Below are 27,697 nucleotides of genomic sequence, written 5' to 3'. Positions count from 1 at the left end.
CCCAGCACTGATCCCCTTGGAACCCCACTGGTTACAGGTCACCAACCTGAAAAAGAATCCTTTATCCCCACTCGCCGTTTCCTGCCCATTAGTCAATTCTCTATCCATGCTAATATACTACTCCAACACCATGGGCTCTTTCTTTCTTTAAAAATTTAGAGTACCCAATTTTTGTTTCCAATTAAAGAGCAATTTAGCATGGTCAATCCACCTACCCTGCACATTTTTGGGTTGTGTGTGTGTGTGTGTGTGGGGGGGGGGGGGCGGGGAAGAGACCCACGCAGACACGGGGAGAATGTGCAAACTCCACACAGACAATGATCCAGTGCCAGGATCAAACCCAGGTCCTCAGCACCGTGAGGGAGCGGTGCTAACCACTTGTCCACCATGCCATCCCTACCATGGGCTCTTTCTTATGACTTCCTTTTGGAGGTACCTGCTTGAATGCCTTCTGAAAATCCAACACATCTATTGGCTCCCCTCTATTGTCCTTGAAATACTCTAATAAATTAGTCAGATACGATTTTCCTTTCATGAAGCCATGCTGACTCAAAGAACAAAGAAAAGTGCAGAACAGGAACAGGCCCTTCGGCCCTCCAAGCCTGCGCCGACCATGCTGCCCGTCTAAACTAAAATCTTCTACACTTCCGGGGTCTGTATGCCTCTATTCCCATCCTATTGATGTATTTGTCAAGATGCCCCTGCTGGATTAGATTATGATTTTCCACATGTGCTGCATGCTGCATTACTTCCTTAATAATTGATTCCAACAATAGACGTTAGGCTAATTGGCCTATAGTTACCCACTTTTTGCCTCCCTCCCTATAGTCTCTGGAGCAGTTCCTACAGATTGGAGGGTAGCTATTTTAACCCCATTATTTAAAATGGGAGGTAAAGAGAAAACAGGGGATTATAGACCAGTCAGCCTGATGTTGGTAGTGGGGAAGATTCTAGAATCCATTATCGAAGATTCTATAGCAGAGCACTTGGAAAATGGTGGTAGATTCGGACAGAGTCAGCATAGATTTACAAAAGGGAAATCGTACTTAAGAAATCTACTGGAATTCTTTGAGGATGTAACTAGTAGAGTTGTTGAGGGGGAGCCAGTGGATGTGGTTTATTTGGGCTTTCAGAAGGCTTTCAACAAAGTCCCAAAAAAGAGATGAATGTGTAAAATTAAAGTGCATGGGGTTGGGGGTAGTGGACAGAGATAGAAAACTGATTAACAGACAGGAAACAAAGTGTAGGAATAACCGGGCCTTTTTCAAAATGGCAGGTAATGTCTAGTGGGGTACTGCAGGTATCGGTGCTGGGACCCCAATTATTCACAACATATATTAATGATTTAGATGAGGGAACTAAATGTAGTAACTCCAAATTTGCAGATGACAAAGCTGGGTGGGAGTATGAGTTGTGAGGAGAATGCAGAGATTCTTCAGTGTGATTTGGACAAGTTAAGTGAGTGGGCAAATGCATGGCAGATACAGTATAATGTGGATAAATGTGAGGTTATCCACTTTGGGAGCAAAAAAATAGGAAGGCAGACTATTATCTGATTGGCTATAAATTAAGAGCGGGGAATGTGCAACTGGTGTCTTCGTACACCAGTTGCTGAAGGCAAGCATGCAGGTACAGCAGGCGGTAAAGGAGGCAAATGGTATGTTGGCCTTCATAGTAACAGGATGAGTACAGGAGCAAAATGTCTTGTTGCAATTATACAGGGCCTTGGCGAAGCCACACCTGGAATATTGTGCGCAGTTTTGGTCTCCCTATTGGAGGAAGAATGCTCTTGGTAGAGGGAGTGCAGAGAAGGTTTACAAGTCGGATTCCTGGTATGGCGAAATTGACATACGAGGGGAGATCGAGTTGGTTAGGATTATATTCGATGGAGTTTAGATGAATGAGGGGGGGGATCTCATAGAAACTTAAAAATTCTAGACAGGGTAGAAGCAGGAAAAATGTTCCCGATGATGAGGATGTCTACAACCAGCTGTCATAGTCTAAGGATACGGGGTAAATCTTTTAGAACTGAGGGGCGGAGAAATTTCTTCACCCAGAGCCTATGAAATTCGCGACCAAAGGAGTAGTTAAGACCAACACATTGTGGGTGTGATCTTCCCACGTTGTTGCGCTCAAGCGTAACGAGGCCGGTGAATATCGGGAGAGGCCAAAAACGGGAACCGCGTCAGGCGCCAAACAGTTTGCGATGCTGCCATAGGTGAATTCGGAATCTCGCGGTAGTGTGACGTATCCTCACTTCAGGCCGATTTCCATGCAATTAACGAGAGCCACCCGTTATCCAACGGCCTCCTGTCATTCACCGGCCTCCCCAGCAAGTGCTCAAGTTGGCACCGATCGGTACTCCTCTTAAAAACGTGAACCTGACGGAAGGGCTTCTGTGGCGAGCCGAGGAGGGGAGTAGACATCTTTGCTCACAGGCAAAGAGCTTGGGGGTTGATGGCCTTGCCAACCCACTGCTCGGCTGGGGTGAGGGACCCTCAGCTGGGGTGGGACTCCATGGGAGGAGCAAATGCTTGCATCACACCTTGCCAACCCTTGGATCCCAGGCCCATCTGCCCCACCAATCACCCACAACCCACACAATCTGCTGAGGCCTCGGGCTGCATGGCTGAAGGCAATCGCTAATAGGGAATTGTGGTTAAATGAGCACTTGACACATGCCAAGTGGATTCCGTGGGTCTGCGGGTCATGTAGCACGTGGCAGTCATTGCCTAGCACTCCAATCAAACCTTGATGCCTGGACACTTTGTGGGAGTCAGCACCACGCATGCAGCAGCCAACATCCGAACACCCAGGGGATGGGGCACAGGTCCTGGGACACGACCATGGCCGGAGGGTGGGTTGATGCCATGGCGAAGGGGGTCGCCTGGAGAGACAGGCAAATGGTCCGGGGGTCATCCTGCATCGCGGAAGTGACAGAGGCATCATAATGTTTGTGCAAAAAGTTGTTCAATGTTTTGAACAAAACCCCATTCTCGATTGTGCCATATCCACCTCCCCCCCCCCCCCCCCCCCCCCCCCAACCAACCCCTCCCTGCCCCCAACCTAACCCGGTGGCCTCAGGTGATCCTTAATGTGCTTGGCCCTCCTAGATCTACCACTACATCTTGGCGTTTCCCCAGGATGCACATCTGCGATGGGGGCATCCAGCTGCTTACCTCGTCCCGTGGCCTTCGATGTCCGTAGCGGGCGTCCTCTGGGGACGGAGGGCCACGGCTCACTTGTCGGCGGCACATACACACCTGTGCCGCCCTGTCTGGTGTGATGAACCTGAGACATGGCCTCATCAGAGGGGTGGAACTCAGGAGAACTGGTGGCCACTGTCACCGCCCCATGAGACTGGCCGGGATTGGCACTCAGCGCCCCCTCCTCCAGGCCAGTGCCCATAGGGCCCTGGGGTTCACCTTGGGATGGAAGGGCTGCTGGTTCGGGCATTGGCTGTCCCTGCATCATCTGACTCTGCCAGCCCTGGCGGTTCCCCATAGTCTGCACCATCATGTCGATGCCCCTCAGAGACTGGAACACATCCTCCAGAGATTGGGCCAAACTCTGCAGTGCCTCAGCCATGCCCACCTGCGACTGGGACAAGCTCTGAAACTCGGCCATTCCCATAGGAGGGCGGGACATGTCCCACAGAAGCCCATCAAGGTCGGCCTGGTACTGGGTGATATCTCCCAGTGTGGCAGACATACTGTCCAGACCCTCCGCCATGCCTGTCACCGACTGAACGACGCCTTGGACACCTTCACTCTGATGCTGACGTCATGCACCAGGCTCTCTGTTTCTGTCGTCATGATGGCAGTGTTGGCCTCGGTGCCTCTCATTGCCGGCGCCATCACCTGCACCCATAGCCTGTGGGACTCCTCCAATTGGCTGTGGATCTGCTGGAGTGACCCTGACATCTCCCTCTGAGTGTCCCGGCCACTCACCAACGCATCCATCAGCCATTCACTATCGCCTCCATCAGCTCCAGGAAACTCTGTACCAGGGGCGCAACATCAGGCTGGGGTCCAGCTGGGTCCTGGGATCCAGCAGACCAGCTTGTGCCCCAGAAACCTGTCCACTAGCTTGTCCCACCGAGGTGCGTGTATCTGCGCTGGTGGAGGGTGGGGATGACAGCTGTGCTGTGACCACGGTAGCATCATTGGAGCTCCCCTCCAAGGTGTTATCCTCGGAGTCAGGAGAGGATGCCGTCCAGGGATGGGCCGGCGCTGTCGGCTGGAGGGCCTGCGGGGGAATGGACATGTGGTCAGTGGGAGGGATGGATCAGTTATTAACAACTCATGTTTGACATGTCCTCCGGGTGGAATCTCTGTGGTGGCTGCTGGCCTCCCCATGTGTGACCATCCTGTCCTTGGTGACACCGGACACCTCCAGGTCCCGCTCCTCATAGGAGGCGAGTTCCGGCTCCCTACTGCCAGTCTGGGTCCTCTCTCACTGATTATGGGAGAGCTTTTCCTGCAGGGACACAGAGAGGATATTGTTGGCCACACACGTGGCTCACAGTTGTGGGGGGGGGGGGGGGGGAAGAGACGTTGGTGCCTACACTCTGGCTGTCCGGTGTAGGTTGTTGATCTTCTTATGATGCTGGAGGCCAGTCCTCCTGGTCACACTGCCCGAGCTAACAGCTGCCGCCACCTCATCCCAGGCAGCACTGGCTGCCTTGTGGCTCACCCTCCGGGACCCTCGGGGGAACAGGACTTCCCTCCTGGCCTCCACCGCGTCCAGGAACCTCCCCAGGGCAGCACGCCCAAATCTTGGGGCTGTGCTCCTCGGCGCTATTGTTGCGAGCTGGCTGGTGTTGGCTGAGCAGGTGCAACCTAAGTGCTGCTTGAACTTGTTGGGGGAGGGGGGGGGGGGGGGAAAGATAGCGGTCCTGGTGAATCAGCTGCTGAGCCGTATTCCCGTGAGCGATCAGGAAGCCCGTGAGGCCTTGTTAAGTGGACCAATTAACGTTGAATAGAGTTGCCGGCCTGGAAACTCGCAGCACATGGAAGTTTTTCCGGAAGATAGTATGTTTTCAAGAAGGAGTTAGATATAACTTTTGGCCTAAAGGGATCAAAGGATATGAGCAGAAAGAGGGAACAGGTTACTGATTTGGATGATCAGCCATGATCATAGAATCATTGGGCGCGATCCTCCGTCTGCGTTGTGCTCCCACTTGAGCGCAACGCGGTCAGAGGATGCCGGGAGAGGCTTGCAGTGAGCCTCCTGACAGGCTCCATGCCTCCCAGGTTTCTCCGGAGTCCCACGAGACGTCAGAGTCAGAACCCCGCCCCAAATGGGCAGGACCAAATGACGCTCGCAGATGTAGGTCGTAAACCTACTTACAACCTACCCGTGCGGGATCCTCCGGCCTCCCTCGATTCGTCGGGCTCCACAGGGAGGCTGCAGCCGGGCGCTGATCAGTGCTGGTCCGCACAAGCGTGGACCAGGCGGAACGGCACCCAGGGCTCTCCCGGGCCATTGGAGACTACTGGGTGGTCGGGATAAGTGCAGGGTGGCATCCTGGAACATGGGCACCTTGGCACTGTCAAGGTGCCCAGATGTCACTGCCAAGCCAGCAGGAACACTGCCTGGGTGCCAGTGCAAGGATGCCAGAGTGCCACTGCCAAGGGCTAGGGGGTGAGGGGGGCCATGCCCATGGAATGAGGGTGGAGGGGGAGGGTTGTTGAAGGGTGGGGGAGTGCAGGGCAGGGTTTTGGGGCCTCTGGGAGGTTGGTGGGGGTCCTAGAAGGAAGGGGGTGCTGTAAGGTGGCGTCTGAAGAGGCGGAATCCCCTGGAACTCCTTAGCGTGGTATCCTCACTTGGGGGGCGTGGGGTAGTGTCCATGTGAGTGGGGGATGACACTGCCCATGGGTGGGTGTGGGCCTACAAGCCAACTTAGAAGTCGGGGCACCCTTTCAAAATGGCGGCCCGATCTCGGAGTTCAGCTCCCCAGTGCTAAAAAAATTCCAAGTGTGGGCTGAACCAGTTATAAACTTCCCAGGGCCAAAATAAGTGACGAAGTGTCATTGAGTAGCGGTGAGGAAGCGGGAAAATCCCTGAAAAATGCTCCACAAATTAACTTGGGAAATTCTTTGGGAGAATTGCGCCCATAGAATGTACAGTGCAGGAGGCCATTCGGCCCATTGAGTATTCACCGGCCCTTGGAACGAGCACCCTACTTAAGCCCATGTCTCCAGCCTATCCCCGTAACCCCACCTAACCTTTTGGACAATAAAGAGGCGATTTAGCACAGCCAATCCACCTAACCTACACATCATTGGACTGTGGGAGGAGCACTCGGGAGGAAACCCACCCAGATACGGGGAGGAAATGCAAACTCCACGCAGATAGTCACCAGAGGCCAGAATTGAACCCAGGTCCCTGGACCTGTGCGGCAGCATGCTAACCACTGTGCCACCCTGCTGCCCCACGGATGGCGGAGCAGGCTTGAAGGGCCGAATGATTTCTCCTGCTCCTATTTTCTTTGTTTGAATAACTGTACATTAACTTGTAAACGTTGCATCAATGTTGATCAGTGAGAACTGCAACAGGTGAAAATTTTATTTGATAAAAGACACGCAGTATTCTACTTCTTCCACTGGAGGTCTCCGATTTCAATCCGTCAGCCACACAATTCTAAACATTTCACAGTAAACTAGATTTCTATTCACTTGAAGAACGTTGAGCCCAACAAAAGCGGCTTTTCCATATTGACAGGAATGTAGCACGATGAGATAAATGATCAGAATCTGTTTTACTGGCATTGCTTGATAGATACATTTGGTTGGAAAGAGATAGAGGATTCAGCAACTTGCTGACAATTATGGTGTGCAAGGCTTCTTCAGCGCAATCAAAACCATCTACGGTCTGATTGCCCAGCGACCCACCCCGTTGAAAGCCAAATACTCATCAAAGACAGAGAGTCAATGCCCGCTGGAGAGAGCACTTCGAGGACCTCCTCAACCAAGACACAGTCTTTGACAAAAGTGCCCTCGACACAATTCCGCAACACGCTACCCACCACCTCCGCAACACGCTACCCACCAACTCCGCAACACGCTACCCACCACCTCCGCAACACGCTACCCACCACCATCTCAGCACAATCCCAATTTGCCATGATGGCGAAAAGGCCACCTGACAGCTGAAAAAGAACAAGACCTTTGGCGCAGATGGAATTCCCACAGAAGTATTAAAATGAGCGGAGAGGTACTCTTGACAAGAGCCTACAACCTCATCACCCTTGTCTGGAAAAGAACTTGCCGGATAATCTAAGAGATTCCTTAATTGTGACCATCTTTGGGAAAAGCGAGTTCAACTGCAGAAAGTACAGAGGGATTTCCCTAGTCTCCGCCAAGGGCAAGGTATTCTTGAGAATACTCCTCAACTGCCTCCTCCCAGTGGCTGAAGAGCTCCTTCCCAATTCTCAGTGAGGCTTCCACCCATCAAGACGCTCAACACATATCATCTTAAGTGCGTGGCAAATCCAGGAAAAGTGCAGGGAGCAGCACCAACCTCTGTACATGGCCTTCTTCAATCTCGCAAAAGCCTTTGACTTTGTCAACCGTGAGGGATTGTGTAACATCCTCCTCAAATTCAGTTGCCTGTGGTTAGCACTGCTGCATCACGGCGCCGCAAGGACCCGGGTTTGATCCCGGCCCCGGGTCACTGTCCATGTGGAGTTTGCACATTCTCCCTGTGTCTGCGTGGGTGTGACCCCCCTAATCCAAAAAGGTGTGCAGGGTAGGCGTATTGGCCACACTAAATTGCCCCTTAATTGGAAAAAAGAATTGGGTACTCTAAATTTATTTAAAAGAAATATATAAATTCGGCTGCCAACAGAAATTTATGACCATTCGACGCCTGCTCCATGATGACATACAAGCCGTGATCCTCACCAACAGAACCATCAGACGCAATACTTGTGCAAACTGGGGTCAAACAGGGCTGCGTCATCGCACCAATGCTCTTCCCCATCTTCCTCGCAGCAACACTCCACACCGTCACCCTAAAGCTCCCTGCTGGAGTGAAGCTAATCTACCAGACAAACAGGAAACTGTTCAACGTCCAACACCTCCAAGACCAGCCCAACCTCTGTCATCGAGCTGCAGTACGCAGATGACACCCGTGAATGCACACGTTCAGAGGCCGAGCTACAAACCGTTGTCACACGTTCACCAAGGCATACGAGGGAGTGGGCCTCAGACTAAACATCCGGAAAACAAAGGTTCTCTACCAGCTCGATTCTGCCACACAAAACTGCCCCCCAACCATGAAGATCTACGGTGAACCCTTGGACAATGTGGATCATTTCCCATACCTCAGGAACCTCCTCTCGGTGCGAGCAGACATTGATGACGAAATCCAACATCAACTCGAAAACGCCAGTGGCATTTTTGGACTGAGGGAAACTACTGGAAAAAAATTCTGAGGGCCAGAAATAATCTCCACTTGGTGAGGATCAAACAAGGATAGTCAGCATGGTTATGTTAAAGGGAGATCAGGTCTTACAAATTTGATTGAACTTTTTCAGGTGGTAATGAGGTGTGTAGATGAGGGTAGTGTGTTTGATGTAGTCTACATGGACTTTAGTAAAGCTTTTGACAAGGTAACAGATGGGAGGCTGATGAAGATGGTAAGAGCATGTGGGATCCAAGACAAAATGGGATTAGAATAGTTTGGTGCTTGATGGACAGCATGGGCTGAAGGGTCTCTTCCATGCTCTAAAACTTTATGATTCTATCAGAAGGAAGAACAGGAACATGAGAAACAGAATTTTAGTTTGAAGGAGATCATTTGGCCAATTTGGAGGGGGGGGGGGGGGAAGGGGGGGGGTCACAAAAAGCAGTATCCTACCATCAAGCTCTTGGTTAGTAGCTCTGTAGCTCAGGACACTTCAAGTGCATATCCGAGTAATTCATAAACGCAATGAGGGATGCAGCCTCCATCATCCTTACAGGCAGTGAGTTCAAGACCCCCACCACCCCTCTGTGTGAAAGAATTTTTCAACTCCCCTAAGCATTCTGCCAATCACTTTAAATCTATGCCCCTTGGCTATTGAACTCTCTGCTAAGGGAAGTAAATCTTTCCTGTCCGCACTCTACCTAGATCCCCTCATAATTTTATATATTCTAATTAAATCTCGCCGTTACTTTCATGTTTTTTTTCATGTTTTAAATTAAAACAATTCCAATTTATGCTCAAAGTGGAAATTCGCCATTCCAGGTAACAGTCATAAATCTCCCCTGTACCCTCTCTGGTATAATCACATTCTTCCTATAATGCAGCGATGAGCACTCTAGTTGCAGTGCTCTAGTTGTGGTCTAACTGGTGTTTTATAAACAGGCGTCGCATACTTTCCTTGCTCTTATATTCAATTCCTCAGCTAACAAATGAAAATCTCCCATATGCCTTTTTAACGGTGTTCTTCTCCGTGTCCTTCCTACAAAAATGAATCACTTCATATTTTTCCACATTGAACATCATCTCCTGCTTTCCACTTCCTCCATTCAAGGCCTCCAGCGCAGTGGTAGAAAACCTGGAACCTACAATTCTTCACTGTTTCCCCAAGTCAGAGTGAGTTCCTGCATGACCTACTCGTCGTGGTTCATCCCCCCCTGCAACTAGCTTCAAGTAATGTGAGGATGTTATGGTTTGTGGGTCCCCTACAGGTGAGTGCAGTTAATGACGAGCACAGTTAGCGCAGACTGCACGCAGAAATCTTTCTAACCACCAAGCAGTAGGGAGACAACATGCTGTCTTTACCACATTGAATGGGTGTGGGTTAAACACACATTGCAATTACTGTGTCCATGTTTCAGGAGCTACCCAATTTAGCCCCCTAAGCGGTCTAATTCCATTAGGTACTTCTGTTATTGCGGTGTCGTTTGGAGTCATACCTCATTTTCCATCCTCAGATTTGAAAATTCACTTTTCTCCAGAATAACCATATCCTTTCTTATCGAGTCTAGGTGGGCCATGATTTGCTGCATCATTATTTCCTGAAAGAAACAGTTATCCCAAGACATAAACATAATTTTTTAATTCTGCAGAACGAGGGCTCCCTGTTATTGTTCCCTGCTTTGTCCTGTACATGTTAGTCAGCTCTGTCCAGGTTAAAAGTCTGTTTCCCTCTCAGTATTCAAAATATATTGATTTTCTAATTTTGTAAAATGGAACACATGTTTAAAAAAAAACTTACTGGCAAATTATATAATGTAGAGTCAAAATGAATCACAGAAAATCTCTTTATTCAACATATATATCCTTTCCTTTGATTAGCTTTGCACTGCATATTGGGAGAGAAGGGAAATAGAGAGTGCTTCTACATTCTGGATGGCTTGAAGAAAATTACCCTGCCCTGCCCCCACACCTTCTCACCTCTGCCACTGCCACTCGCTTTTATTTACAGGCAACTCTCACTCTCCTCAACTCGGCCTGTTGTTGGTGAGGAGGTGGAAAGATTCGACCTTCTCCCGAACATCAGTATAGCCATGGAAACCACGCAAGACCGAGCCACAGCCTTGATCCAGACATGGATGCCAGAAAGGAATACCCGAGGAGTGGCGCATCTAAAGCAGCCTTCGATATCATGGCAGCATTCAATTGAGTATGGCACCAAGGACTCCGAGGAAAACAGAGCTTAATGGGGATCAATAGGATAACCTTGTGGTGGCTCGGTCACACCTGACATATAATAAGATAGTGCTTGTGGTCAATTGTTGTCCTAGTGCACTGCTGCAGATCTTCCTCAGGACATTGTCCTTGGGCCAACCATCTTCAGCTGTTTTATCAATCGCGTTCTTTTGTTTATAAAGTCAGAAGTGGAGTTTGCTTGCTGATAATTTTATACCTTAAAATGCAAAAAACACTTTTGAAGATAATGTACGAAGGAAAAACAAAGCAGGAAAAAGGGAAAGATTAGATTAGACAGAGAGTTACTGCCTCGGAATTGGAGTTTCTAAAAAGGAGCAGCTCAACGTAGTTTAGTTATTTAAACCACTGATTTCCACGACTCTTGCCCCAGGAATGTTTTACTGCTGCTATGTTAAAATGTGCATTTATATCAAATTCTTTCAACAAATTTGGATAACTCCTTTTCCTTTCTTCAAATATTCAGAGGCAAATTTAACTATAACAGTTCCGATATTATTGTTCAGAATTCCTTTGAATATTATCAGAAAACATTGAGAGGCCAGTTCCTGGTACACGCTCAAAAACTGTACCTACCTGCTGTGCTTTAGTGACCATATCCCTGTATGTGGACTCCATATTAGCGCAGGTTAAATTTGATATTATTGCAACTATAGCCTCTGCTTGCTCTTTCGGAAAACCTGATCACAAAAATTTAAAAGTAAAGAAAGAGACTGTTAAAACAACGACTTCTCTAACGCACCTACTTCCTCTCTTGCTGCCTGCGACTTCTCATCATAAGCTCCTAGTCTGAACGGCGTCGGCAGGTAAAAAACAGACTTGCATTTATACAGCTTCTTACAAACTCTCAGGATGTCCTAAAGTGCTTTACTGCCGATGTAGAACTTTTGATGTATACTCACTGTTGTTGTGTAGGAAATGCAGCAGCCAACTTGTGCACAGGAAGGTTCCACAAACAGCAATGTGATAATGATTAGATAATTGGTTCATTGGTGTTGGTTAAGGAATAAAAATTGATCAGGACACCAGGAAGTTCTTGATCAATTAGTGCCCGAGTTTCATGTAACATCCACCTGACATTACACCAAGGGCCTATCTGTAGCACATAGCTGTAGAGTGGAGGCTAATCATTCCTTAACAAGGAGCTGGGAAAGAGAAAGATAGGTGGCCATATGTCCTGGGCTAGTCACAGCTGGTTATAGAATGCCAGAGATAAACCGTGAGAGTTGCTCGACTGTCAACCGTCTTGGCCAGACACCATAGATAGGAGATCAAATACATTTGCCACAACATTTCTTTTAAACTTGGGAACAGCATAATGATTCAGATCGAGCACCAGGCTCCCAATTGTATTTCAGCTTCAACAGGTTCTTAGACTCAAAGAACCCACAGATAAGAGCCTCTCAATATACTTGGGGAGGACAGACCAGCAAATCACATGGGTTGGGTGTGAAACACGATTGATGAATCATACTTATATGGAGTGCCCTGGCGGATGTTGGTAAAGACCATGGCCAAAGTCTATGGACCTTTTGCTGGTTTGCCAAATTTTCCATCCCGCTAAGCCCATATCTTTAGCTTTCTTGTTTTGGATTACAATTTGTTCATGTAGATACTGGCATCAAAGCACACAATTCACATTTAGTAAAATATCCAAAGATGTTCACAGGAGCTTAAGTTCGGACAAAAACTCACACTGAGCCAAAGGAAGAGACCTTAGGACAGGTTACCAAAAGCTTAGTCAAAAGGTGTTGTAACAGAATAAAATATCTCAAGAAGCAGAGAGGTTTAAGGAGGAAACTCCAGAGCTCAACACATGAACAGATGACGGCACAGCTGCTAATAGTGGGGTGAAAGATGTGCTTGATGGACAAAATGAATACAAAGTTCTCAAAGGGCCATATAGAGATAGGGGTGAATAATACCATGAATACAAGGATTAGAATTTTAAAGTTGAGTGTTTGCGAACTGGCAGCCGATGTATAACAGCAAGCGAAGAGGTAACTGGTCAATGGAAATTAGTGCGAGAACATAAGTAACAGATATCACAAGTATTCACAGATCGGATAAACATTAAGGCCTTGATTTATGCGGGACCAGGCTGAGGTGGGAAGCCTATAAAATAGTGGCATGATATAATTATTGGGTTCCCACCTCCATTATGGGGATAGGGTGGGGGTGTGGGCTTGGGTAGGGTGCTCTGTCAAAGGGCCGGTGCAGACTCGATGGGCCAAATGGCCTCCTTCTGCACTGTAAATTCTATGATTCTCATTTCTTGTATTTCTGCTAGTGTAGGATAAGGGTATGGCTTTGTGCTCATATGCAGCAATTCTGCCCTTGCCAGCTCAATTACAGAGGTGGGCATTTCAAACACCCCTGCAATTTTGATAGAGTTGAGCCTGTTCTGTTAGTGAACATGGTTCATGGCACCTCAGAAGTTTTGTGAACCACAGTGAAACCCTAGACTTGAATCAGGAACCAAAAAGAAAAGCCATTTAACATTCTCTTTGGGATTATTTTGGAAAGAAAGGGGAATGAAATGCCCCCATACGTTCTCATAAAGCAGTCAATTAATCACAATCATTCATGGTATCAATGTCAAACAGTCATTAGCCACTTCACATCTCTTTAATCATATGTAAATAAACACAGACATTGAAGAAAACCCCTGAAAGATCAGGGGCGGGATTCTCCAACCTCCCGCTGGGTCGGAGAATCGCCGGAGGGAGGGGCGGCGTGAATCCCACCCCTGCTGGCCGCCGAATTCTCCGGCACCAGAGATTCGGCGGGGGCAGGAATCGTGCCGCGCCGGTCGCCCCCCCCCCCCCCCCCCCCCGCGATTCTCCGGCCCGCAGTGGGCCGAACTCCTGCTGCTGTCATGCCAGTCCCGCTGGCGGGAATTAAGCCACTCTCTTACCGGCGGGACTGGTGGGCTCCCGGGTCCTGGGGGGGACACGGGGCGATCTGGCCCCGGGGGGGGGGGGGGGTTCTGTGCCGTGGGGGCACTCTTTTACTACGCATCGGCCGTGTAGGTCTCCGCGATGGCTGACGCGTAGGTGACCCACCCCCGGGCACGCGCGGGGATGACGTCAGCAGCCGCTGACGCTCCCGCGCATGTGTGGATTTTCGCTGACCGGCGGAGTCCCTTCGGCCCCGACTAGCGTGGTGCCAAAGGCCTTCCACACCAGCCGGCGGGACGGCAACCACTCGGGCGCGGGCCTGGCCCCTAAAAGGTGAAGGCTTGGCCCCTAAAGGTTTGGAGAAATCCGCACATTTGTGGCGGCCCGATGCCGGAGTGGTTCACACCGCTCCATCCCGCCGGGTAGGGGAGAATCCCATCCCAGGTTATTACATGGTAATAAAGATGTCAATCAAACAAAGTTATTTTCCTGCAGGCTATTTCAACATTGTCTATATTGTATTATCTATTCTTGGAGCACAGGCGAGCATTCTTGAGGCCATCTGCAAGAACGGATGGCTGACCATGTGTTCTAACTGCTTCTGTAGACACAATTACAGAAGACCATGATTACAACTAGTAAATGAAGTCAGGCCTTCTTGCCTGCCATCCATCTTCTAGCCTGCCATCCATCTGCTTCTATTGCCATCTTGGGCCAACTTCCAAAGGTGGTAGATCATTCCATCCCAGCCTCACTGGAACAAAAATATGGTGGATGGGGGTCTCCTTAACGGAGACAGGTTTGCAGAATCAGGGACTTACCCGACTCAAAACTTCCCATCTTCTTCACGAAAATCAGGTCCCAAAAGTCAAAAATACAGACACTCGAGTTCAATACTGGCATTAGAACTGTTTGTTACTGATACTAAAGGAAGGCAAAACACATGTTAGATATCACCCAAGGTATCTATTATTACAGCCATAATTAGTTTATTTTGCCAGTCTTGGGTCAAGGAACAGAGTTGAAACCTGCACTATTTCATTCCAACAATGGGGCATTGGAGGGTCCAATTGAAGCTGTGGACGTAGAACAGAATTTTTTTTAAATTTTTTTATATACACTGGACAGTGTGGAAGGAGTGAAGGCAAAATGGAAATATGAGGCAAAGAGTTATACAACATTTTTTCATTACACTGGAAACCAAATACACTATGCCAGGCTCAATGTTTTTTATAAATTAACCAATTATTTTTATATGAACTGTTTGGTTACTGTGGAAATTAGCACTCAATGTGAAAGAGATTTTTAAAAGTGTTGAATTACTTCTGAAGATGCTGAGAGACATAGCAGAAGGTGTGTACAACCAAAACGGAAATGTTCCTCTCCTCTCCTTGCTTATAAACGAGTAATATTTTTACAATCTTTTTACATGTTGAAAAATGTCTTGGGCATTCCCATCATACAGAACCATTAATGTACTGCAATTCAAAACATTTTAAAGTTGCTAATCAGAGTGATTTACAGCAACTTTAAGATGATCAGCTCAGTTTCGGCCATACAACATGCTTGGCTCCTTCCAGAAACTTATCGGACTGTTAGGACACTGCAGGCAACTTCCTCCCAGTTCTGTGGGATAATGTAACTGCCAACAAGAGTCAAGCAGTGTTCGCAACCCACACTACAGATGCTCCATGAAATAGAAATGCAGGAACAGTACTGGGTTTCTCTTGGGTACTGCAATATGTAAATACTTGAGGCAGTGCTGGCAAAAGATTTCCACTGAATGGGAATTGTCTTAAAAATACACCATGAATTCTCAAGAGAACAGTCATGGGTTGTTAATAAATACACATGACATTTGACCAGCAAATGTCATTAGTGGAACATCAGATTTTCTCAATGTGCAAATTGAATCGGATGGTCACACATTTCAGAGTGGAAGCGAAGTGGCTGATCTGATTTGAAAGGTTATAGTGCAGTCACAGCTCTGCTCTGTACAGCAATCTTAGAACATGTAAAATGATGTGCAATAATTACTCACAGACGGTCCGTGCAAAATTTAACTGGCTTAGTTGTAAAAATATTTGGAACACTATGAACAGTTTGGTCTCCATATTTGGGAGGCAGTACAGCAAAGGTTCACTAGATTAGTCCCTAGGACGAGAGAGTTATCCAATGATGGGAGGCTGAATAAATTGTACCTACACTCTCTGGAGAGAGGGATACAAGTTCTGAAGGGGCTTTATCAGATAGATATTGAGGTGTTTCCCTTGGTTCTGGAATCTAGAACATGGGAGCAGTGATTAGATTCAATTAGATTTAGATTTATTGTCCCATGTACCAAGGTAAAGTGAAAAGTATTGTTCAACGTACAATCCAGGCAGATCGTTCCATACATGAAAAGCATAGGACATACGATAAATACACACTATAAATACATAGACATGGACATTGGGTGAAGCATGCACGGTAGCAGAGTTGCTTCACAGCGCCAGGGTCCCAAGTTCGACTCCCGACTTGGGTCACTGTCTGTGTGGAGTCTGCACGTTCTCTCCATGTCTGCGTGGGTTTCCTCCGGGTGCTCCGGTTTCCTCCCACAAGTCCCGAAATACATGCTGTCAGGTAATTTGGACATTCTGTATTCTCCCTCTGTGTACCCGAACAGGTGCCGGAATGTAGCGACTAAGGGCTTTTCACAGTAACTTCATTGCAGTGTTAATGTATGCCTATTTATGACAATAAAGATTATTTTAAAAAGCATGTGGAGTAGAGTGCTACAACAGTAGAGAAGATGCATAGAGAGATCAGTTCAATCCATACAAGGGCCATTAAGGAGTCTGGTAACAGCGGGGAAGAAGCTGTTTTTGAATCTGTTAGTGTGTGTTTTGTATCTTCTGCTTGATAGAAGAGGTTGAAAGAGAGAATAACACTGCCCACTTTCCCAAGGCAGCGGGAGATGCAGACAGAGTCAATGGATGGGAGGCTGGTTCGCGTGATGGAAAGGGCTGTGTTCGCAACTCTCTAGTTTCTTTTTTTAAATAAATTTAGAGAACCCAATTCATTTTTCCCAATTAAAAGGGGCAATTTAGCCTGGCCAATCCACCTACCCTGCACACCTTTTGGGTTGTGGGGGTGAATCCCATGCAAACACGGGGAGAATGTGCAAACTCCACACGGACAGTGACCTAAAGCCAGGATCGAACCTGGTACTTGACGCTGTGAGGCAGCAGTGCTAACCATTGTGCCACCGTGCTGCTCCTTTCTAGAGTTTCTTACGGTCGTGGGACGAGCAGTAACTATACCAGGCTGTGATGCATCCAGATAAGTTGGTGCATCTGCAAAAATTACTACGAGGCGATGTGAACATGAAAAATTTCCTAAGTTTCCTGAGGAAGCATAGGCGCTTTCTCGGTCGTAGTGTTGACTTGGGTGGACCAGGACAGATTGTTGGTGATATGCACACCTTGAAATTTGAAGCGGTCAACCATCTCCACCTCGGCACCATTGATGTAGACAGGGGTGTGTATGACACGTAACCATCTCCACCTCAGCACCATTGATGTAGACAGGGGTGTGTATGACACTTAACTTCCTGAAGTCGATGACCAGCTCTTTAGTTTTGCTGACATTGAGGAAAGAGATTGTTGTCGTCGTCAAGAATAAGGGGCCGATCATGTTGGATTGAGTTGAGGAGAAATTTCTTGACACAAAGGGCTGCGAATCTTGAATTCACTACCCCAGAAAGTTGCGGATACTCCAACGTTGAATATGCTTAACCGTAGAATCTCTATAGTGCAGAAGGAGGCCATTCAGCCCATCAAGTCTGCACTGACCCTCTGAAAGAGCACCCTACCTACTCCCCCGCTCTATCACGGTAACCCCACCTAACCTGCATATCCCTAGATGCTGAGGGGCAATTTTATCACGGCCAATCCATCTAACCTGCACAATTTTGGACTGTGGGAGGAAACCGGAGCACCCGGAGGAAACTCACGCAGACATGGGGAGACTGTGCAAGATCCACATAAACAGTCACCCAAGGTCGGAATCAAACCCGGGTCCCTGGCTCTGTAAGGCAGCAATGCTAACCACTGTGCCACCCTGAGATAGACAGATCTTTGGTCTTTCCAGGAAGCAGGGGATACGTGGAGCAGGTGAGAAAGTCGAGTTGAAGCTGAAGATCAGCCATTATCTTAATGAATAGGGAAAACGCGTTCGACAGGCTGTACGGTCTACTCCTGCTCCTATTTCTTATATTCTTTTTGAGCTGCCTTTGTGTGCTTAAGCTTAATTTTGTGAACAATGTACGATTTAACATCTAGTTCTGTTAAATTATCATGAGAATGACATATCTGTGGAATTTCTTACAAAGTTGCTAAATCGACAGAGGCAGGCCATGTATTATGTACATTGATGAACAAAGCATTGTGAACACAGCCGAAGTCAAATCGCAAATTGCTATGGAGATGAAGTGATATCACAGCAGCAACAGGCACATAGCTTAGAATAGGGCATGGTAGATGAGCTAGACAGCTGGTACGAAAGAAAAGCAGGAAAATAGAGTAGGAAACAGGTGGCGTCCAGATTTCATCAGCAATTTCAGCAATAAAATGATATACGTGAGATCGTGAAAAACGATGAATCTACTTGGCTTGTTAAGGACTAAGGAGGGACTTTACACCTTTAGGGGTCTATCACAACCCACTGGAAAGGAAAGAGAGAGGGAAGTAGAAAAATTAGAGAAAAGTGCAGACGATCAGCCGTCCAGAAAGGTGGCTTTATTTATCCAAAGTGTGTGGTAAATGCAACGCAAGTAGCAAAGTGAGAGATGAGTGTTCAAAATGTGTTTAGGATTGGTTTTCAGTTTTGGTACTAGTAATGTAACAAAGAAGAGGAGTAATGGATCTAGCCTGAAGTGAGGTGGAATACATAGTCAGGGATAGGGAAACAGTGAGCATAGGTTCAATTTAAAAATAAATGTAGAGTGGGAATAAATATAAATCATTGCTGTCTAGGAAGGGGTGGGGGAAAAAACCCAACAAATTTCAATGTGATTCCAAGGGAACTAGTGGATAAACTGGACGAAAAGCAAATGGGGTGGCATGGTGGCACAGTGCTGTCTCACAGTGGCAGGGACCCAGGTTCTATTCCCGCCTTAGGTGACTGTCTGTGTGGAGTTTCCACGTTCTCCCTTTGTCTGCGTAGGTTTCTTTCAGGTGCTTTGGTTTCCTCCCACAGTCCAAATAGGTGCAGATTAGGTGGATTGGCCATGATAGATTTGCCCCTTCGTGTGCCCAAAGAAATGCAGGTTAGGGAGGTTAGAGCCTACGTACGGTGCTCTTTTGGAGGGTCGGTGGAGATGTGATGGGCCGAGTGGCCTCCTTCTGCACTGTCGGGATTCTATAGTGCAGCAGGCATTGGACAACTTGGGTAATTTTCAAGTAGATGGTTAGAGTACAACCTGGATTTATTGAACAGGAATTAAAGGGTGTGTATTAAAGTCTCCTTGCATGGCTAATAATTAAAATTATTATTTTTAAAATCTGACAAAGCTAGGACAAATTATGCAAAAGAAAAAGCAGAATACAGAAATGCACCTCAAGGATTAGAAAGGTTAAGAGGGACATAGAATAAAGGAATGGACAAATTAAATATGGAAACACTACTCTTGTTCCAGAAGATCAAGGAGATGGCAAAAACTTGACCTCAGTGTGAAATGGAAATAAAAATGTATAGGAGGAGGTTGTTGAACACATGATAAGCTCATTACAAAGGAATAAGTTGGTGGAATTCTTCCACTTTCTGCCCAGAAAGTAGAAAATTAAAAACACCAAAATTAAAGTTAAAATATGATTTTGAGATAATTTAACTTCTTGTCATTTTAAAAACACATCAACAGAGACATAATGTCAGTCCCATCGGCACAAAATGAAGCAATGTATTTTTATGCATTGACCTTTGTAGCCACCTGGGTTGGCCACTTCCCGATTTAAAATGGAGGTCCACAAAGACTACAGGAAAATTCAGCCAACACAGGCAAAAACTAGCAAGTGCAGAAATCCTGTGTATTAGAACTTGCAAAAGCCCAGACAGCACTGAAACTCACAGCCATCTGCATACTAATGAGTGATCGAAACATTTAAGATGAATAAGGCCAAGCCAGACTCCTCGTCGCCAGCAGGAGCCAAGACAAAGGAAGGCCAACAGACACCTAGGGACCGCCCAGCGATCAGGGAACGACTCCGATCCAAGTGATCGGAACGTAGTCCAATCACTTGGAACCAGGTACGCGGTCCGCCCCTGGGGACTATAAAATAGAGTCCCCAAGTTCAAATCATCCTTCTTGGCAGGGTCACTCAGCAACTCGAATCAACCCGTGAGAGTGAACTGTCTAAGCTGCCGCATCAACCAAGTAAGTCTCCAGTCAACGCGCGCTACGAGATAGGCGCTCCTAGCTACCAGTTCATACCAGCTTTTGAATCCTGCAGACTCAGATTGAACGAAAGGCCATGTGTTCCCCTGACCTGGTGGGCCAATTCCGAAGCTAAGTATAGGCCTTTTAGTGATAGAGAATAGTCTAGAAAGTAGAGTTTATGCATGAGTAGTGATTTACTGTGTATAATAAATGTGTTTTGATTTGAATCTTACTAATTGGTGTGCTGAGTTATTGATCAGTACTTGAACTTGAACCTCGTGGCAGTATCACAAAGATACCTGGCGACTCTAGAGCAAAGGTTATAGAAAAAGAGCAAATTAAGCAAAGATACAACGGGCAACATTTAAGAGCCAACCAAAAGTTAGCAACACCTTCAGCAACATACTGGATACAATTCAACTCAAAGAAAATGTTGCTTTCTTCTCACCATTATTCTGGAGCTCCAGAACTAGAGCATGAGTATCAAAACACATCTTCCTCTGGTCCTGAGCCAATAGTTCAATATTTCTAACATCATAAGTGTGCATGAGGTTAGCAGTTAAAAAACCTAAAAAAAAATCAAAATAGATCAACTTCATCCAGTGTTCAACAAGACAATCTCCAGAAAAATCCAAAACATGTAAATTACAAATTATTTTTAAATAAAAGCCTTATATGACTTCCTTCTTTTTATGATATGGCAGTATTGGTTACTGAAGGTAAACAAGATCCCACAGCAAGTATGATTTGCTTGAAATACTTCCATGGCACACCGATAATCAAATATAGCCCGCCCAAAAAAGATTCACTGCCTTTTTAAGAAAACACTGAATAGGTTATTAAAAATGGATAGCACAATGTTGACTTCTTCCATCTGTTGTCCATTTCAAGGAACAGGAAGCTAGTCCAATGATTGTCCCACGGGTTCAAAACTTTGCAGAAGTCGGAGACTTGCCTACAGCTGAATGGCGCTGGCAGTACCTGCTAATGACAGTGTATTCTGCAAGTTCAGCTGGTCATGTACTTCCCGAGGCTAGACAGCAAAAAACTCTGAATGCAGCCATTCTGGCGTGTAAAATGAGCCCCATAACTACAACTGCCTGTAGTTATGCGGGTCTTTGTGGGTAAAAAAAGTAACATCCATTATTTCGATTTTTGTATCTTATAAATCTATATGTGCAATTATAGATTATGATACTGGACATTTAGATGTATAGATTACACAGCTCGGGAGTGCATTGTCCGCCATTAAGACCTGGCAATAGGGAGGTGACCATGACAGTTTTTGTGACCCTGTGCTCTGGGTTAGGGTTGAGGACAGTAAGGTCCTCCTCATCACTGGTGATCATATTGGTGGGAGCGGTTCATCCCCAGTGCAATTAATGTCTTTATGGCTATAATTTTGCAATTGATAATGGGAAATAATTTGAACAAGTACTCTCTTTCATCTTTCTGCTATTATCCTCAAACTAACTTTTATTATTTTCAAAATAAGTATCACGACTTTCAGCTATGATCCCACTCCCTGTTCTCTACTCTGTTTTGGACAGGGCAAAAAAGAAATGGTAACACCTAATAGGACTGGAAGGAGAGTATGTCCGAAGGTTACCTGGACAACTAACCTGTTACCCCCATTCACAGACGCTGCGTAGGGGTATAGGACAAAGTTTTAAAATTCCATTCAGCGCAATTACGGGAATAAATTTGGCAGTGTTTTGACATCTCAGGCCAACCCCCTGCTTTTTTCTTTATTTTAAAGTCACACTCACCACGTTTTGACAACCTTCCAGAGCTCTGGGCGAAAGGATGCTGCAGGGCGCTAAGTCGGAAGTTGCAAGTTTGGAACAAAGTCGTACAACATTGTATCCGTTTCATGGCCTACCTTTCCCTCTCTTACTGCTTACTCTGCTGGTTATTTCTACCCAGCAGTAATAGAAAGAGCCAGTAAACAGTGATCTAATTAAATGATTAAAGCTTATTTAACAAAACAGCACTCCGCCCCGTTTGTCATTGATGTCATTTCCACTCTTGAAACTACAAGCCTCGCGATCTCTTCCTGAAATCCTCCGAGTTCAGGATAGCATCACCCTGTGGGCTGGAGTGATAATTACACAACTGCCTGGCAGAAGACAACAATTGCAGTATATTTTAGAATTGCACTTTTAGTCCCCTCCCCTCTTTTGGCCTTTGCTGGGATGTTGTTTTACCAGTTGCTGTCTGAGCTAAAACAACAGTGCCAGAGTTCTCCAAGTCTCCTCTCAGCAACCTGCGGTTTTACCCCCACCCACAGGCTGGAAAACAGACAAGAGGAAAATCACAGCCTTAATGGTGTGTGAGAGATCGACACGCCCCTGTCAACTCGGCCCTATTCTAACCTCACTCATCACGGGATGTGATTTTGTAATAGGGGCCGTTCCCTAGACATCAGAAGCAGGATGATCTGCCCCCGCCCCCCGGGTTTGTTGCTGCTCTTACAAACAGCCCAATAACTTAGCATCTTATCATATCCTGAGGAGAGCTCAAGGCCTCACAACCCCCCAGTCGCCACATTCCGGTGCCTGTTTGGGTACACTGAGGGAGACGTCAGAATGCCCAATTCACCTAACAAGCATGTCATTCGGGACTTGTGGGAGGAAACTGCGCAGACACGCGGAGAACGAGCAGACTCCGCACAGTGACCCAAGCCGGGAATTGAACCCGGGTCCCTGGTGCCGTGAAGCAACTGTGCTACCATGCTGTCCATTATACGCCCACATTACAGTCAGGAAGGGAGTTCCAGGATGTTGATTCAGTGACAGTGATGACAATATATTTTCAAGTCAGGATGGACTGTGACTTGGAAGGAAACCTGCAGATTGTGTGTCCCCATCCACCCATTTCCCTTGATCCTTTAGACAGTCGAGGTGTATTTAGAAGGTTCTGTTCAAGGAGGCTTGGCAAGTGGCTGCAGGTGCATCTTGTAGATTATATACACTGCAGCCAGATGCACCAGGGTAGGAGGAAGTGAATAGTTGAGGTAGTGGATGGGCTAATCTAGCAGGCTGTTTGTTCTGCTGTGTCAAGCTTCTTGAGTGTCAATGGTGCTGCACTCACCTGTGGAGAGCAAGCAGAGAGTATTCCATCGCATTCCTGAATTGAATCTGTTGGGTGGTGCACAGATTTTGGGTGTCAGCAGGCAGATTACTCACTGTTGAATATCTAACCACTGCCTTGCTCGTGTACCCACAATGGCATTGCCATTGAAAGTCAAAGGGAGTGTCATGATATACATCTATGCATACAATGGAGTGCAGACAGGCAGTGATTTACACACAGGATGACCAGTAAGCACACAGAACAGAGCAGCCAATCATCAGACAGGACACAACCACTATAAAGCCAGAGGGCACCAGTTTTACAGTCAGAGTTAGTTAGCTGGCCAGTGCAAACACCATATGATAGCTAGTAAGTCTGGTTAGGCTAGTATCAGGTCTCCAGTCAAGTCAGCATAGTGTCAACCCACAGTTGAACATGTATAATAGTTTAGATGTTAAATAAAATCGTGTTGCATCTTATCAAGTACCAGCCTCCCCGAACAGGCGCCGGAATGTGGCGACTAGGGGCTTTTCACAGTAACTTCATTTTTGTAAGGGCCACGAAGAATCCAGCACGAGTTTTAAGGATACAAAGTAATAACATTTATTTACTATAACATATATACATAGCAGTAACTTCCCTTGCTACATACTCCTTCCTGCTGGTTCCTGAACTGGCCAGCTTTATTTATACTAGGAGTTTACTAATGGTTCTCCGCCCCCCTCATTGGGGAAGCTCATACTCCCACAGGATTGTGGGATAGTCATTAGTCCCCAGCCAATGGTAAGTAGGCAGGTTATAACATTCATTGAGGCCTACTTCAGACAATAAGTGATTTTATTATTTTTATTTTAATAAAGTGTTGGAGGTCTGTCTCTCGCTACACTGCATTAAGTGCAGTCCACATTGACCCAGCCTACCCAACACATCAGGGAGATGGTTAGATTCTCACTAATTGGAAATGGCCATAACCTGATATTTGTGTGGAGTAAATGCTGCTTCTCATTCTGTGCCCAAGCCTGAATGTTGTTCAGGGCTTGCTGTATGTTGTTTCAGTAACTGAGGAGTCTTGAATGGGACTAAACACTATGAAATCATCAGTGAACATCTCCAATTCTCATCTTATGCTGGAGGAAAGATCATTGATGAAACAGTTGAAGGGTGGCATGGTGGCACAGTGGTTGACACTGCTTGCCTCACAGCACCAGGGACCTGAGTTCAATTCCGGCCTTGGGTGACTGTTTGGAATCTGCACATTCTCCCCATGTCTGTGTGGGTTTCCTCCAGGCGCTCCAGTTTCTTCCCACAGTCCAAAGATGTGCAGGTAGACAGATTGGCAATGCTAAATTGTTCCTTAGTGTCCAAAGATGGGCAGATTAGGTGGGGTTATTTAGATAGGGCGGGGAGTGGGCCTAGGTAGGGTGCTCTTTTGGATGGTTGGTGAAGACCCGATGGACCAAATGGCCTCCTTCTACACTGTAGAGATTCTATGATCTCATCTATACATGATCTCAAGATGCTTATACTTTAAACACCGTCATGAGAAACTCCAACAGTTATGCCCTTGGGCTGAGATGATTGTGCCCAAAAACCACAATGATTTTCTTATGTGCTTGGAATGACCCCAGCCAGTGGAGCATTTTCTCCCTGATTCCCATTGACTTCAATTTCATTGGGGCTCCTTAATGCCACACTTGGTCAAATGTTGCTTTGATATGAAGAACACATCACCTCTGGAATTCAACTCTTCAGCCCTCAGCCCATGGTTGGACTAAAATTGTAATGAGGTCTGGAGCTGAATAGCCCTGACAGAACCTCAATTGGGCATCGGTGGGCAGGTTATTTGGGAATAAGTGCCACTTGATAGCACTGTCAATTTGTTGCTGGGGTGGTAATTGGCTGGATTATATTTGTTCTGTTTTCTGTGGACAGGGCATATTGTCACTCGTGTCTCTCTGCCGCATTTTAATACTTCTGCAGGGATTCCATCTGCACCAGAGGCCTTATTGTTCTTCAGCTGTCGGATGGTCTTTTCAACCTCATGTAGAGATGTTGGTGGGTAGCATGTTGCGGGATGGCATTGAGGGTATTTGTGTTGAATGCTGTGTCTTGGTTCAGGAGGTCTTTGAAGTTCTCTCTCCAGTGGGCGTTCACTATTTCTCTCTGTCTTTTATGAGTGCTTCTCTGTTTTTGACTCTCAATGGGGTGGGTCCCTGGGGAGTTGGACCGTAGAAGGTTTTGATTGTGCTGAAGAAGCTGGGCACATCATGGTTGCTGGCGAGTTGCTGAGTCTCCTGTTCTTTTTCCACCCACCATCTGCTCTTAAGGTCACAAGTTCTTTGTTGCATCTCGGCCTTCAGTTGCCTGTTGGCTTGTTTCCTCTTACTCACCTTTTGGTGGAGCTGCCAGTTCAGGAACGCCTTGCGTTTGAAGTCAAGGAGATCCTGGAACTCCTGATTGATCTAGTTAAACTAGTCTTCATGTTTCCTGGTTGAGAGCCCGAGCTTCTGCTCGCAGGTGTTGAGCATGATGGATTATATCGCTTCTTGGCCTTTTGGCTAAGATCAAGTGTAGTATCTGCTCTGCCTTTTCGGCTCAGATCTGGTATGTCTCTCTTGTGGGGGGACCATGAATTGGATTCAATTTGAATTTGAATTGGTTTTTGGAGCAGGCGAGGAGCTGGATTAGGGGTTTGCCCCTGACAACACTCTGAGCCCTGGCTTTGTAATTCAGAAAAAGTAAGAAAAAAAAAAGAATTAAAAAAAAAAAGAGTATAATGGATTTTAACGCGGGCCAGGCACTGGGGGCATTCTGTGGCTCTGGCTCATTGGTTGTCATCAGGTTAGCTGTGAGACACCGACTGAGTAGCTCTTTCTTCTCAGGCCCTTTGAGTCCAGCTACATTCAGTCTCCTGCGGCAGAGATTATTCTGCCTGTGCCAGTTTGGAGTCAGGATGATGGAGATGGTAGAGCGGATTGGTTGATGGTCAGTCCAGCAGTCATGGGCTCCGGTCGTGGTATGGGTGATGCGGATGTCTTTGCGGACCTTTGCTCAGGCGATGATATAGTCTATTATGTGCCAGTGCTTCGAGTGGGAGGGAGGGATGTTGCAATGAGGTCTTCTTCTTGTCTCTCTGGTGGAACAGGGGGAAGTTCTCCGTCCTGTCCCACCAGATTTCTGGTGCGGCACGCCATCGGGATTCTGTTTCGCTGGCTGGTTCATGGGTTTCCCATTCCATCGGGAAACCCCCGGGCGCCAGACAAACGAGAATCCCGACAGCGGAGAATTCAGCTCGGGGTGTTTGTGATGACTCCTCATGCTCTGAACATTTTGTCAGGCGGAGGACTCTGCTGTTGTTTGTTTTCCCCATGCCTTTTCTGCCTAACACGCCCTTTGAAAGGTTTACGTCCTTCCCTACTCTAGCATTGAAGTCACCGAGGAGAATGAGCTTGTCTTCCTTTGGGGTGCGAGACAGTGATTGTTCGAGGCTGGAGTAGAATGCCTCTTTTGTCTCGTCCGTTGCATCTAGGGTTGGGGCATATGCACTGATGGTGGTGATGGTACTGTTTCTGGGTCAGCGTGAATCGTAGGGTCATGAGTTGTTTACTCAACCCACAGGGGGGCTACTTGAGATGACTGACCAATTTGTTTTTACGATGAAGCTGACCCCGTAGAGATGGCGTCCGTCTTCTGGTTTACCTTTCCATTGGGAGAGTGGGGGCATATATTAAACAATAAACACCCTTGTGCACAACCAGCAGGAAGCATCTGTCACTTTCTTCCGCAATGCATTGCCTTGTGCAGGTGATGGGTGTGAGCGAGCACTCAGCAGATAGGCAGGGGGTGGATTATGGCATAGATTGAGGATCACCAGTACCCAGCTCTCTGTGGGTTATCATCACCCACTTGCCCTCAACAGTGACCCGCGGCCAGTGCCGACACAGTCCCATTACACTGGAGTGATGTGACACATACCCCGGGAGGGTGGGAAATGAGGGTGGTGGGTGTGTAAGAATGCGATGATGACCATGCCATGCCCTAGGTGAATCAGGCCAGTATGAGGCAGTTTTTGGCCCTCCAGACTTGCCAGACACTCACTGGTGCCGCCTGTCCTGCAGCCTCTGGCTGGGCCTCAGGTTCCTCCCCGGCCTCGTCCTCAGGCCCCTGCTGGTCCGGCGCCTCCTCCTCATCCTCGTTCCAGTCCCCCTCTTCCTCCTTCTCCGAGGTGGCCACAAGTTCCTCGTCACCAACCTCCATCTCGTCGCCCCGCTGTTGTGCGAGGTGGTGGAGGACACAGCAGACCACAGCGAAGTGGGCGATCCTCAGGGCGATGTACTGGAGGGCACCTCCTGAGCGGTCGAGGCACTGGAACCGCATCTTGAGGAGTCCGATGCACCGCTCAATGACAGTCTGGGTGGCTGTATGGGCCTTGTTGTACCGGGTCTCTGCTTCGGTCTCCGGCTTCCATACTGGCAACATTAGCCAGGTCCTCAGCGAATATCCCTTATCCCCTAAGAGGCAGCCGTCCATCCTGGGGTGTTCCTCGAAGAGAGTAGGGATGACCGACTGCCCCAAGATGTAGCTGTCATGAACATTCCCTGGGAAGCAGGCACGCACGTGCATTATCTGCAACTGGTGGTTGCAC

The 27,697-nt window shown here is 47.2% G+C and overlaps 1 protein-coding gene and 1 non-coding gene across 4 annotated transcripts in view; one reads left to right on the top strand and one right to left on the bottom strand.

Annotated features, from left to right (window-relative positions):
- Positions 1 to 22,042, bottom strand: part of ccdc90b (coiled-coil domain containing 90B) — a 37,369-nt gene extending 15,327 nt beyond the window's left edge. For 2 of the 3 annotated variants that reach the window (XM_072476533.1, XM_072476534.1), the window contains exons 1-4: positions 21,747 to 22,042; positions 20,426 to 20,545; positions 11,239 to 11,342; positions 9,909 to 10,010 (exon numbers count right to left, since the gene is read on the bottom strand). In XM_072476533.1, coding sequence (XP_072332634.1) covers positions 9,909 to 10,010; positions 11,239 to 11,342; positions 20,426 to 20,545; positions 21,747 to 21,852 — 432 coding nt within the window. In that variant the 5' untranslated portion in view covers positions 21,853 to 22,042. Of the gene's footprint in view, positions 1 to 9,908; positions 10,011 to 11,238; positions 11,343 to 14,383; positions 14,487 to 20,425; positions 20,546 to 21,746 lie in introns of those variants that run through there. The other variant, XM_072476536.1, reaches the window with a different exon arrangement.
- A 3,548-nt stretch (positions 22,043 to 25,590) lies between these two features.
- Positions 25,591 to 25,782, top strand: LOC140392192 (U2 spliceosomal RNA). Its single transcript, XR_011935263.1, has one exon. It is a non-coding gene; the product is annotated as a U2 spliceosomal RNA (small nuclear RNA).
- The last annotated feature ends 1,915 nt before the right edge of the window (positions 25,783 to 27,697 follow it).

The sequence above is a fragment of the Scyliorhinus torazame genome, chromosome 15 (assembly GCF_047496885.1).
Source record: "Scyliorhinus torazame isolate Kashiwa2021f chromosome 15, sScyTor2.1, whole genome shotgun sequence".
Classification (NCBI taxonomy): domain Eukaryota; kingdom Metazoa; phylum Chordata; class Chondrichthyes; order Carcharhiniformes; family Scyliorhinidae; genus Scyliorhinus; species Scyliorhinus torazame.
The sequence above is the reverse complement of the archived record's forward strand: the minus strand, read 5'-3'. Positions and strand labels throughout refer to the sequence as shown.